This window comes from Saccopteryx leptura, chromosome 4, assembly GCF_036850995.1.
Source record: "Saccopteryx leptura isolate mSacLep1 chromosome 4, mSacLep1_pri_phased_curated, whole genome shotgun sequence".
Classification (NCBI taxonomy): domain Eukaryota; kingdom Metazoa; phylum Chordata; class Mammalia; order Chiroptera; family Emballonuridae; genus Saccopteryx; species Saccopteryx leptura.
In genome coordinates this window covers 160,172,550-160,186,088 of record NC_089506.1, presented here as the reverse complement: position 1 = coordinate 160,186,088, position 13,539 = coordinate 160,172,550, and the positions used below count along the sequence as shown (strand labels likewise).

General features: G+C 36.2%; 1 protein-coding gene across 16 annotated transcripts in view; it reads right to left on the bottom strand.

The window, feature by feature from the left end:
- PAM (peptidylglycine alpha-amidating monooxygenase) overlaps positions 1-13,539 on the bottom strand; it is a 337,150-nt gene that overhangs the window by 38,410 nt on the left and 285,201 nt on the right. For 10 of the 16 annotated variants that reach the window (XM_066381913.1, XM_066381912.1, XM_066381917.1 and 7 more), the window contains one exon: positions 10,003-10,326. The exons of the other annotated variants lie outside the window; for them this stretch is intronic. In XM_066381913.1, coding sequence (XP_066238010.1) covers positions 10,003-10,326 — 324 coding nt within the window. The remainder of the gene's footprint in view (positions 1-10,002; positions 10,327-13,539) is intronic. 16 annotated transcript variants of the gene reach the window in all.

The following is a 13,539-nucleotide window of genomic DNA, read 5'->3' as shown; positions in this document are numbered from 1 at the left end:
GTCAATATTTCTTCCCCTCTCAAATGCTTCAACAGAGAGGCTGAGAAGGAGAAAAGAAGCAATTGGAGTTTCACTTATCCTCCCCACCCTCTGGAGGACGTAGCCACACAGTAAAATCTCAAAGACAGGCAGTAAAGAAGAGAAAGAAAGGGAAGCACAGGGCTTGTATAATTAGCTTTAGAAAATTTGAGAGGATACCAGTGTGAGAACACATACTTGAAAGTAATTCTCTTAACTATACAAAAAAATAGTATAAAATGTTTCACTCAAAATATTTTTACCTTTGCACAGTTACCTTCCTTTCTTTCATAAAAATCAATAAAATATAACACAATCAATAGGAGGCTAGATCAATTCTGCCTACAAGCTTTGCTGAAGTGACTCTAACAAATATTCCCTAAGTGTATTGCCTAGGTTAGGCATTATGCTAGATTCTGGGAACACAAAGAAATGAAACATTGTTTTTGGCCTTGAGGAACTATGAAATGAGAAAAAACAGAAACCAATACTTATGGTACAATGTAGGGCAGAAATGTAGGAGACAGCCTATATAATCCTTCCTGAGGCTTGGCTGGGAGAGGGTAGGATTAAGGTCAGACCTGGGAGGTCTCCCAGAGGAAGAAGCAATTGTGTTTGCACTTAAACTAGGTAAGTGGAGGGCTCACTGAGCATAGAAGCCTGCAGAGATGGAAAATGATTCGACTTTGGGTGATGGGGACACAATATAATCAACTGTTCAAATTCTATGGAGATATTTACCGGAAACCTATGTATTCTTGGTGATCAATGTCACCCTGTTTAATTTTCTACAAAAAAAAATAAAATAAAAAAAAATTTTAATTTTCTAAAAATTTAAATTAATTTTCTGAAAAAAAGACTGATTTGAATTTTCAAAGTAATCAAAAGTCACTTGTTTTAAAATCAGTTCTATAAGGTACATGATCAACTTTTATAGCCTTTGTTATGAAACAAAGCAACACAAGAAGATGGGATTCTAAAGCAATTTGATTATTTTTCTGTGTGGTTCAGAGTATATTTAAGGTCACATGTATCAATACAATAAAATATTTGTTTCCTAAAAAATAAAATAATCATTTATAGGTTAAAAAAATGAGTGGGCACAATATTTAGACCAGAAAGATCAAAAGAGAAGATATTTATAATCGCAAAATGCACTTCAAGATCTTCAAGAAATAGGGAAAAGATACTTGTGTATATCAGGTGGGGACAGGGGAGCAGAAGGCAGGATTAACAGACCCACAGATCTAGTTTAGATTGGAAAATGTATTGTACACAACATGGAGGAGTATGGATTTAAAAATGAATGAATGTAGTTCTGAGCTGTGGTGTCTTGCTCTATACTATGATTAATTCTGAGGCACGCTGCAATACTTTACTAGTAGCAGTAAAGCAGAGTTTGGGAATCATTTTCTTTTGAAATACATTAGAGCACATGAGAATGTCATTCTCACTCATGTGGGCTTTGATATGCCTTCTTGAGTTGGAGAGAAGCGGGGCAGAGTTACAGCTGGCATTTCTAAATTTGCAAACAATTCTGGGCACAGCAGTGGATGTGAAAAGGGCTGCTCGGATGAATAGCAGTCATCATCCATCACGCTTGTCATAATAGGAAAAAAGAACACAAATTGCTGCTACAGGCAATTGGGAACCTCTGAAGGTTTCTAAGCATGGGGTGACATAATTAAAACTGTGTTTATGAAACTGAACTATGAAAACGGGGCATAAGCATAATAATTAGAGATACCTAGATGGATGAACAGATGGATAAATCATCCCCCAAAGAAAATGTTTTGAATTATTTTAAAGTTGCTTGAATTTCAGGTTGAACTTCATTCATTTTTCATCTCAGTTACAGCTTGTCTGCTCTTTGGGGGTCATCGTTCTATACTCACTCACCAGCTCCTGAAGAGTCCGGATGAGCACCAAAGAAGCACGGACCTTGTGACAATATACATATTTAGTTGCTTTCATCAGATTCTCAATGTCCAGAACTATGACAACTAGATCAAATTTCTTGAAGGCAGGAATCATGTCTTATACAGTGTTTTGTCACCAAGGCTTGCACAGGGCCTGGCTCACTGCAATGGCCTAATTAATGCACCAACCTGAACTTTATGCTCTAGTCTTTCATCTTTATGTTGTTAACTAGCATTTAAATGACTTCATAATCTGTAATTAACTTATACTACCTCTTTTTATCCTCAGCACTATGCTAAAGACACTGTGAATAGACTTAATAAAAAATGCTAATTGGTTAATTTTTTTTCTTTAAATACAATAAATATATACGTATTTTGGTTCCTGGAAGCTTTCTATTCGGTGAGTCACCAACTGGTATTGGAAGTTAGGTGCTCAGGAAGGTGCATAGATAGTAATTTTGTTATAAAATATGTAACATCCAAAATGAATACATTGCTCTGGGATCAAATGTGATTGTGATAAAATATTGGAAGTATTGTGTAAAGAACTCGAACCTAGCTATGAATATGCCAATTATTATTGACCTTCGATAAGTGCTTGACAGTCTACAAAGATCACGGACTAACAAACTATTTTGTCACCTACTTTCAAGAAGAAAGCTCAATGTAAATATGTACTCATTTAGTAAAACATATATAAGGTCTACCAGAAAGTTCTGTCCGTTTCTATCACAAGTTTTGACACGTAAGCACGTTTATTTGGCGCATATGTGCCTCTCTATTTTTATCACTTAATGTATACATACTGATGTAGCAAATTAACTAAAACAAAGTTGATTCACATTAGTCTTATGTGTGAAGCGATAGTGTACCCATGGCTACTGATAAAATTCATTTACGCCACTGTAATTTTTACGAATTTCAACAAGGAAGAAATGCTACAGAAGCATGTCTGTTGCATCCACCATATTCCCCAGACTTAGCACCCTCCGACTATCACTTGTTTTTGTCCTTACAAAATTTTTTGAAGGGCAAAAAATTCAAAAATGAAGAAGATATCAAACAAGCACTGGTTCAATTTTTTGCATCAAAAGATAAAAAATTTTTCAAAAATGGGATATACAAATTGCCCTCACACTGGCAAGAAATCATTAATAATAATGGCAATTATATAATTGAATAAAGTTTATTGACGGTAAGAAAAATTTGTATTTTGTTTTATTCCAAAAACGGACAGAACTTTCCGGTAGACCTTATACTTATGGTGAATTTTCAAAACAGTCAAGGTGACAGCTGAGGCAATATAGAGGGCTGACACTGAGAGAATGGTTCTTTAAGGACAGAGTCAATGCAAAAGAAAACAATTTTGTGCATGGCAAGAATGTCTGGAGAAATTATATTAAATTACTTTCACTTTCATTATAACATATAATTGCACATTTATTAAAATTCCCTAGCCAAGACCAAACCTTCAGGATCTAGGTCTCTGTGTTAACTAGAAATTCTAAGCTAGTTAAAGGAAATCTGAGTATGTGTTCTCTTCTGTGAACATTAGCTCAGTTAATTGATGTTTTTGCTTCCAGGGTTACCATCTTTCTCATGAGAGTAGGTAAAGGCTGTTTGCTTCCGAATGAATTGATCAAGAATCAAGGCAGTCATCGAGGACTAGTGGTGTATGTATAAAGAGTTAACACTGATATTTTCCCAATCTCTGTCCATCTCTACATGAGATTCATAGAAGGTCTGAATATACAGGCTAGTCCCAGGTCATTTTTTTTATCTCATAGGGAAGAAACTGTCGGCTTGAGCCAGACTTCAGGCATCAGTGTTAAGGATGTTCCTTTTCTAATAATTATCTATTAATAACGATTTTTCCAATGAAGGAAGATCTCAAATCTTTATTAAGGAAATTGTATGATAAAATATATTTGTGTTCTAACTTAAGTGTAACATTATCACAGAGAAGTTAAAATTTTGAGTTCAGATTCCTCTTAGCTTTTACCTAACAAATGATTCAATACATGATTAATTACGTAGACTTACAGATTTAATTTGAAAATTAAATACAAATTTAATTATACATGACATTGGGAAGCCATTCCCAATTCCAAGTGTCAGCTGCTCTAAATTCAGATGTCAAATAATTGGATTATTTCAAAAGAACCTTTGCCTTATATTCCACCATATATTTAGGAAAAAAGTTACTACTTTCAGAAGAAAATTAAACATTACTCTTAAAATTGTATCAATAAATCACTAAAAGAATTAATGAATTATATCTTTCCAAGAAAAAGATTAATGTTAATGATCAACGCTGCTTTCACATAAAATTATTAATAAGCTTTTAAAAGGGTATTCATTTACCTGTTACATAATGACTAACAGAATTAGATCAAGTTGAGAAAAGATAGAATTTTAAACCCAGGACTAAGACTTAACCTGAGCAAACCTAGGCTGTTATCGTTTAATCTTGGGGGAAAGAGCCGATGAAATCACTAGAAGACCTCAACAAGAACCAAAGGTAGTGGTTGCTTTTTCTATACTTGCAAATTCTCAACCTAGTGAGGAAAAGATAACTTTTTTTGGTCGGGGATTGTTTATTCATTGGAGGTGCCAGTAATAACTATAATGAACTAAAACTATAGGAGAAATATTTATACCCATGTCAGAAAAAAACCCAAGAGCTAATTATAATGTCTCATTTAATGGGAGTGAAGTGAGAGCGTTAAGACATAACTAGGGACTAAAAAGCGTTAGTAGAATTTATTTTCCTTTTAAATGAGAAAACGAGATCATCTTTTTACAAATGATGGTCAATTTGTTTGGATAGTGATTGAGAAAGCATGACCAAAAGTAACACAACCACAGTTACTTATAACTCTAGATGAGATAATGGGATGATTGGAAAAAAGCAGTCATCTATCTATCTACATTCCTACCTACCATTATTTTTATTTTATTGTGAGAGGCGGAATAACAAAGTGATTAAAAACCAAGACTTAGAGCAAACCTGCCTGGCTTTGAATCTTGGTTCTTCAAGCTATCATCTTTCTATGCCTCAGTTTCTTCCCTTCTAGGGTGGTTATAAATGGTGTTTTTGCTATGAGGATGGAATGAGTTAATGCATCTAAAACGCTTAGACTGGCTCATAGTATGGGTAATGTATGTGCTTGTTTTTATTATTCTCCTCCCTTCCAGAGAGTAAAAAAAAAAAAAAATCAGCCAACTGAATGCCTTATTTTACTCTGGAAATACTGTACGACTTGAACCTAGAGGTAAGCATATGGCTGAAATATGTTAAAAGGATGGACTCTGAGTTAAGTAAAAGTTGTCCATAGAAATTAAATTAAATCTAAGTGTATCATATAACAAACACTTAAAGACTCTGTGAGTTCTCTTATCTGATGGAAAGCTTCACACAAATACAAATGTATTTTTAGATGCCCAATGGTATGCAATATATGCTGAATCAGGCTTCTATATGCTAGCAAATAGTACTCCAATCAAATTTGTCAGAGAGAATAGCTATTGTAGTTTTTAATGTATTGTTCAATGAGTCTAGTTTCCAGAAGGCAACTAGAATAAAGACACTGTCATTTTGTTTTATTCTATTAATGCTGTCTCAATACAGATAACAAACTAATGGTAGAAACCAAAACTATGTTAGGTGTAAGGAAGAGTGCATTTGCTTCTCAATTTACGCAGTTGAATATTTTCAAACTGTACACCGTATATCACAGGCACATATCAGGGCAAATCAATAGAAGTAATCAGAGATTTGAAAAGCCACAAGCTCCCATTATGATAGAACCCTGCCAAGTAATTTTCATAATTTATCAAATTAGAGTGCCAAACTTTGCAGCTTTCCTACACAGTGCAACAAAAGTCTCTCATAGATGCTGCTTAAGTTAAAGTAATTACTATTTAGTTCTATTACTTTGGTGTTTAAATTTTTGAAATTTTTATCCAACATGATATAAATGGCAGCAATAATCATAATTATTAACTTATTATAACATTTATTAAATGTCTTCTATGTGCCAGAAACTGTCCAAAGCACTTTCCATGTATTATTTGCCTAGGAACCACATAATAAATGGTACGGCAGGTATTCAAAGCCAGGTAGTCAGGCTCCTGTATCATATTACCTCCACGGAGTAGTTTTCAAATGTTATTTTAGACAAATGGAGAACTACTGGGGGGGGGGGGTACTGTATTACATGGTCATGTGCCTGTGTGGCTGTGGCTACTACTTCCCACTTGAGGAAGGCTCCATCCAACAATAGATAGAAAACCTCAGTCTAGTCTAGCTGAGCCTGTCCAGAAAATTTTTGTTTCTGTTTTCACAATTGTTGGGAAGAGTTTTGAGAATAGACTCTGAACTTCACCGCAAGTCATGAAGATAAGACCTAAGAAAGAGGCGCCATCTTTGTGAAGGTTGCATTCAGAGACACACTGAAGACACAGTATTAAACACCTTCTTTCTGGGAATGCCAAGGACCTTCTCAGCTCTGCAAGGCTAGAAGGTATCATCCTATGGTGCTCTTCATGAATTTTGGTGCCCACGGATACTCAACCCAAAATGAGGTGGAAAAACTCAACTTTAAAGGTGGTTTAGGCCCTGGCTGGTTGGCTCAGTGGTAGAGTGTTGGCCCAGTGTGTGGAAGTCCCGGGTTTGATTTCCAGCCAGGGCACAGAGGAGAAGGAACTATCTGCTTCTCCACCCTTCCCCCTCTCCTTTCTCTCTGTCTCTCTCTTCCCCTCCCGCAGCTAAGGCTCCATGGGAGCAAAGTTGGCCCGGGCACTGAGGATGGCTCCATGGCCTCTGCCTCAGGCCCTAGAATGGCTCTGGTTGCAACTGAGAAAGGCCCCAGATGGGCAGAGCATCGCCCCCTAATGGGCATGCCGGGTGGATCCTGGTTGGGCACATGCAGGAGCCTGTCTCTCTGCCTCCCTGCTTCTCACTTCTGGAAAAAAAAAAAAGTGGTTGCCAGGGTATAGAACCAAGTGAAATTTAGAACAATCTGCAGGTCCACAAAACGGTGTTGCCTTTGAAACATTTAGGTAGTCCTGGGCCTACCATACACAGTCAAATTCAGATTTTTGAGCTGATCTTCTGTCACCTTTAAACCCTCAAATCAGCTGGATGGGATCCATCATGACATTGCAGTTGCAAAATCTGGGCAGGTCAATGAATCTAAAGTGCTGCCTCTGAAAGTGCCACTGTATTGGGCTGTGCTAGTGCCATGTACTGGGGACATCAGAACAGGGTCCTGAGTGGAACAGCAGTGAGCATCCAGAGCCCCAGGGAGGTGCCTTTTAACTGGGCAAACAGGCCAGCCCCTTTGACTGAGCATCACTGTACTAAAGTGTAAAGAACTCCAAGGTGCACATTGGAAGTCATGAAGTCTAAGTTTTAATTTAGATTTGTGTTCTCATTCAAACTGGTTAACTTCTCTAGGCTTCCTTTCCTTCATGTGTATATTAATAATTGGTACCAAAGATACATGAAATGAGTATGAACTATATTATTAAGTAACACAATAATAGCCTTTACTTTTTTTAATTGAATTTTTGGGGTGACACTGGTTCATTTGTCTTAGTAATACTCTCATATGAAAAGCTGCTTTCTTCTTTGAAGCTAATATAATTCCTTATAGCAAAGTAGGCAATCAGGGAGACAGTTAATTCCTCTGGACCATTAGGGTCCCATTCTAAGCTTTGCCTGGAGTAAAGAAAGGGTATGAGAAAAACAACAAAAGATTATCCATTAAATTTATTCTCCTTACTCATACCCTGCGGAATATACATGAATTAGACTGCTAATATATTTTACTAGGGCACTACATGCTAATAATTTCCTACTTTCTTTTTTGCAAATGAAAGCTTTTTAAGGATAGGTTTTATTCCGGCATACAAAAAAGAATTAAACATCTCTAATTAAAGTTAGATATTACATTGTGTTATGGTAAACAGTGAAAGAGAATTGAAAAGAAAAAGACTCTTGGAAATAGGCTACCTAAATATGAGTTGATATTTTGCATTTAATTTTGAAAAGCTTTTTGAATCATAGTAGTGAAATAACACTAAAGTAAATCACTTCACAAAGAAAACAGATGCACATTTCCTTTCTATAGTTAGGGTTTGTGCTGTAGGTTACTACTTTATAAAACTCATTGTTTTATTTACTTCATTGAAATTCACCCACATATTTAAAATGAAAGGAAACTTCCTAAACCAGATCATGGGGAATCATTTTTCTTCTGGACACTGCCATTTTGACCACCCTGGAGAGTATGAAGAGATTTGAAAAGGAAATGTATTTATTTTGGTATTTTAACACGTTTCTTTTTTCTTTTATTCATTTGAGAGAGAGAGAGAGAGAGAGAGAGAGAGAGAGAGAGAGAGAAAGGGGATGGAGGAGCAGGAAGCATCACCTCCCACATGTGCCTTGGCCAGGCAAGCCCAGGGTTTTGAACCAGTGACCTCAGCATTCCAGGTCAATGTTCTATCCACTGCGCCACCACAGGTCAGGCATATTTCTGGTATTTTAAGCGCGCTTCTTTCTTAGGAAAACTAAGCAGGTTTTAGGAATATAATGTGTTAAGTCAAACTATGACTTTTTCATTGACACCTATGATGCCTATAAATGACGGTATTATTTCAAATTCAAGACTAACAAACACCTGTCATGGAAGAAAGCACGCTGCAACTCAAACATTTACCCTTGAATAGAATTGTATTCTCACCAAAGAGGCCCTTTTGCCTTTTATTTCCATGTTGTTTGGGTTACAATTTACTGTTCTTAATACAGAGGTTCAGACACCCTATTCGGTTCATGAAATGGGAAGGGGCCTGACTTCCAGGCATCATACTCAAGAGATGTAATTCATTGTTCTTTGGTAGGATTCTGGAGTCTAGGTTTTTCAAAGCACCCCAGATGATGATGGAAGGGGGTTCAGGGACCACCTCTTGAGAAACACATATTTATTAGATAAATTTAGAATGAGTTAGAGGAGGGCTAATGGTGTTTAAATATGAAAAAGTAAACATCTGGGTTCCAGCTAATATATATCTCATAGTGAACATTGGGCCAGTCTCAGTGGACAACACTCAAAACTTCCATGTGAGCAAAAGACACTGCATGCTAATTATTTTCAGTTATAAATAAAAATCAGCTGGGTGCTGAATAATGAATGGCTTCCTGCAAAGCTGTATTGAAAACATCAAGCTGGCAGCCTGTGTCATTCCAACCCACGCACGGACAGCTGCTGTGCACGACCATCAGTTACTTTTTTGGAGATTATTTCCACATGCTCTATTGTCTGGCTTTCCACATTAGCAAGTAACATAAAACACAATCAATATCACAGAGGCTACAACACAATTAAAGACAAAAGTGAGGCATTCATTATTTGCTGGTACAGAAACCTGAAGGGAATAAGGTATTGTCTTCTAATTATGGAAGCCAATCATGGTTAGAAATATAGATAAATCTGATAGTTACTCACTTGCTGGACGTCCCTTCAGAAATAATTACTCAATTTTTCAATTAAGATACCAACTAGTGATGGAACTCAAGAAATCAAAGTCATAAAAATACTATGTACAAGTCAATTGTATGATAAGTATTAATTACTTTGAGAGTAAGGTAAATACCTTAAAAGAAGGTAGTGTGTAAATAGTTCATAAAACTGGGAATTTTCATATCATGCTTTTGAATTTTTATTTTCTTACCATGGAGCAAAATGGAGAATATTATTATAATTAAAATGTGTTACCTTGAATATGCTACCATCCCAATAGGATCTAAGTACTATATTTTTGGACCTGGTAATTCTGGCTTGCCAAATGAATGGTAATTGAATTTATTTAATATTAGACCAAAACACAAAGAAATACTCCTCAAACCAATGTGATATCTGATAACCCAAATCTGAGAAATACTTTTTCTAATGATAAGTCCTTTTATTGAAGAGTTTTTCGCCCATTAATTTTTATTCCCTTCAGATTTTGCTAATGTGGATTGCAGCATTATTCTTCAAAAAAGCCCTACACGCACCTCCTGTGTGTTCTGATTCCCGGTTGCCTTCACCAGGTAGGGGCTGCTGTAAGGAGAAAACTCTGCTCTCTGCTGGCCTCAAGGTAGATTCTAATCTGTGAAATTTGTGAATTCTGTCTCTGACCAGAATAGCATTGCCCCTTTCCTCACGTTCTGAACTCTCTCTTGCATCAGATCGACCAAGGTCCTTCTTTTGGACTACATTTGCAATCTCAGCTACCAGGTCTGACTCTGATTCTGCTTTTTCTGTGGGATTATATTTATGCACATGAACAACATCATCCCTTTCTCCTAGCAGCTTGGAAAGTAGTGAATAGAAATCACCTGTGAAAAAAAGAGAAGAGATAAGGGGTAGAGGGTTGATAAAATTGCAAAATGTACAAAATTTTGTGCCTTAAAAATAAGTGAAAGAGAAGGTTGCTCTCAAACTTTCAAGTGTGAAGGGAAAAAAAGTAATGATTTTCCAGAAAATGAAAAAAAAATATGCTTCACATTTCATTTTATACACCACCTATTTCTTCATTATCTCAGGAGCCAAGCACATTGGATAACCTTTATTAGCATTTTAGTAGAAACAAAATAATGCATATAGGATTGTATGACACTTTTCAATGAACGGTTTTCACAGTATAGTTAGATTAATTTGGAAGTTAGAGTTCATCAGATTTCTAAAAAAATTATCATCAATAGTTACATCAGAAAAGTTATCCTTACAGATAAACCCATTAAGGTTGTATTTAAAAGTTCATTAAAGTATAATCGACAAGAAACTACATGTATGTTTTTGAGAGGGTGCTATAAAACACAAGAAATCAAATAATTATGAACCAACTTGACAAAAGAAAAATCAAAGTTATATTGTTATTATATTAGCAGTGTTACTGTAAGTAGCTTCATTTGTTCATTTTAAACAAGAATTGAACAAATTCTAGTAAAATAGTTTTGTGAGAAAAAAAATACTTTTAAAATCAGTTTCAAACAAAAAAAATAGGTTTTTAACAAACTAATATAACTGGAATGATTCATCATTAAAATGTACTCCATGTCTTCCTACAGTAAGAAGTAAACTTGGATAGGATAATCTAATTCCATTAAAATAAATTATTTATAAAATATTATGACAGACATAAAATATGACCATGGAAAGTTCATGAAGCATTTTAATCCCATCATTTACATTTACGGCCTCAGATCCATTTATATCAGCTGTGCGAATGGGAAACATCTGCATGTTCTCCATAGAAACACAAATCTGCTTGCCTAAGCCAAATCCAAAGGTAACCCATGGCCCTTCCTTTCCCTACCCTATTCTAAGTCCTGATAATAACATTACAATGGCTATGGAGTCCTGCTGCTTGTTTTAATTACATTCACAACACTATCAGATAACATTTGTAAAATCTCTCTTATGATCTTTAGGAAATAAAATTGGAAACTAGTTTAGCCATGATACATTTTTCTAAAAGTATGTTACTGAGAAATTGATATGGCCCTGGCCTATTTGGCTCAGTGGTAGAGCGTCGGCCTGGCATGTGGAAGCCCTGGGTTCAATTCCCGGCCAGAGCACACATGAGAAACAATCATCAGCTTCTCCACCCCACCTCCATTGTTTTCTCTCATTTCCCCTCCCACAGCAATGGCTCAAATATTTTGAGCAAAGTTGGCTCTGGGTACTGAGGACGGCTCCATGGCCTCATTTCAGGCGCTAAAATAGCTCATTGCTGAGCAATAAAGCAACGCCCCAGATGGGCAGAGCATCACCCCCTAGTGGTCTTGCCAGGTAGATCCTGGTCAAGCACATGCAGGAGTCTGTCTCTGTGTCTCTGCCTCTTAAATAAATTAAATAAATAAATAAATAGATAGATAGATAAATAGATAGATAAATAAATAAATAACATGGTACAGGAGGATATGAAATCTTTTTAAAAATTTGCTAAAAGATCCTGTCATATTTATAAATATTCTTGGGTTAATGATTCAAAGTAGGTTTTCAGTTCTTGCCCATGAAAGCAGCTTATCCCAGGTGAAATCTTCAATCAGAAAATAATGGTCAAATAATTGGGCCAATCTCAGTAGAATGAACAAAACAAATTACAACTCAACTAAATCTGTTAGGTCACAGTGGCATTCTGCCTCACAAAAGAGAAATTAATCCATTACTACTAAATTCTTCTGCCCAGACTAAATATAAATATTTTTACATGCTATTGTACAGTGAAAAACTTTATACAGAAAATAAAAGACAAGATTATTTCAGTAATAGAAAAACAACATAATTTTAAAACTTGAGTCAATGTCATTAATAGGCTAATATTAAGCTCAAAACTATGTATACAGTCATTCATGCTTGTCAATAAAAATCTAAAATCTGTAGTAAAATACCAAGTACAGAGCACTCATTTTCTTTGAAATTATCACTCACAATTATCATTGGATTAGGAAAACAAAAATTTAACAATGTAATGGGCATGGCGGCAGATTGCTCTGGCCTTGAGAGAATGCTTCAGAGAAGATCTCGATAAATACCTTGTTACAAGGGACAGAGGCCACTAGATGGCTGTCCCTTTTTTCTTATACACAAACCAGAAAAGTCTCCCCACCCCCTTTCTGGTCTACAAAATATATGGGATCTTGAAATTTAAGCATTTTTCTTGGTCATATCAAGATCCTGACTTAGGCTTTGGCTTGGCTGGTTGGAGTGTCGCCCCGACACAGCAAGGTTGTGGGTGTGATCCCCAGTCAGGACAAACAGAAGACTAAACCAGGGAATGCATGGCTGGGTGGAACAACAAATCAATGTTTCTCTCTCTTGCTCTCTCTCCTCCACCTTCCTCTCTTTCTCTAAAAATAAATCAATTAAAAAAATCTTTTTTTCTTTAAAGGATCCTGATTTAGGAAATATATCTAACCTTGAGTGTAACAGTTGGGTAGAATATAAACAGAAAAGTTTTGCGGTCTCTACCTCAATCTCATCTTTCAATATTTCTCTCTTTCTTTCCAGGAATAAAGGAGTTTCAGTTCCTTGTATGTCTACTCTAATATGTTGTTTCTTCTTGGCCTGGCCTGTGGTGGAGCAGTAGATAAAGCATTGACTTGGATCACTTGAGGTCGCTGGTTCGAAACCCTGGGCTTGCCTGGTGAAGGCACATATGGAGTTGATGCTTCCTGCTCCTCCCTCCCTTCTCTCTCTCTAAATCCTCTCTAAAAATAAATAAATAAAATCTTAAAAAAATTCAACTACCTAAGAGTCACACTCACGCTTCTCTTTCCAGCTGCAATGTTTACTTGCCCAGCAAAACACTTTTCAGATTTATTATTGTTACCAGGCTCTGTGTCTTTTATCCTTTCAAAAATGTTCTTAACAGCTAGTATAGCAACCTAACCACTATTTATATCTGTAGGTCAGGGGTCTCAAACTCAACTCAGCATGTGGGCCGCAGAGCAAGATCACAGCCGTTCCGTGGGCCGCACTAGGTCTACAAAAGGCAACTGTTACGCAACACTTTTCTCACTGCAGTTGAAAACAAAAAAAAAATC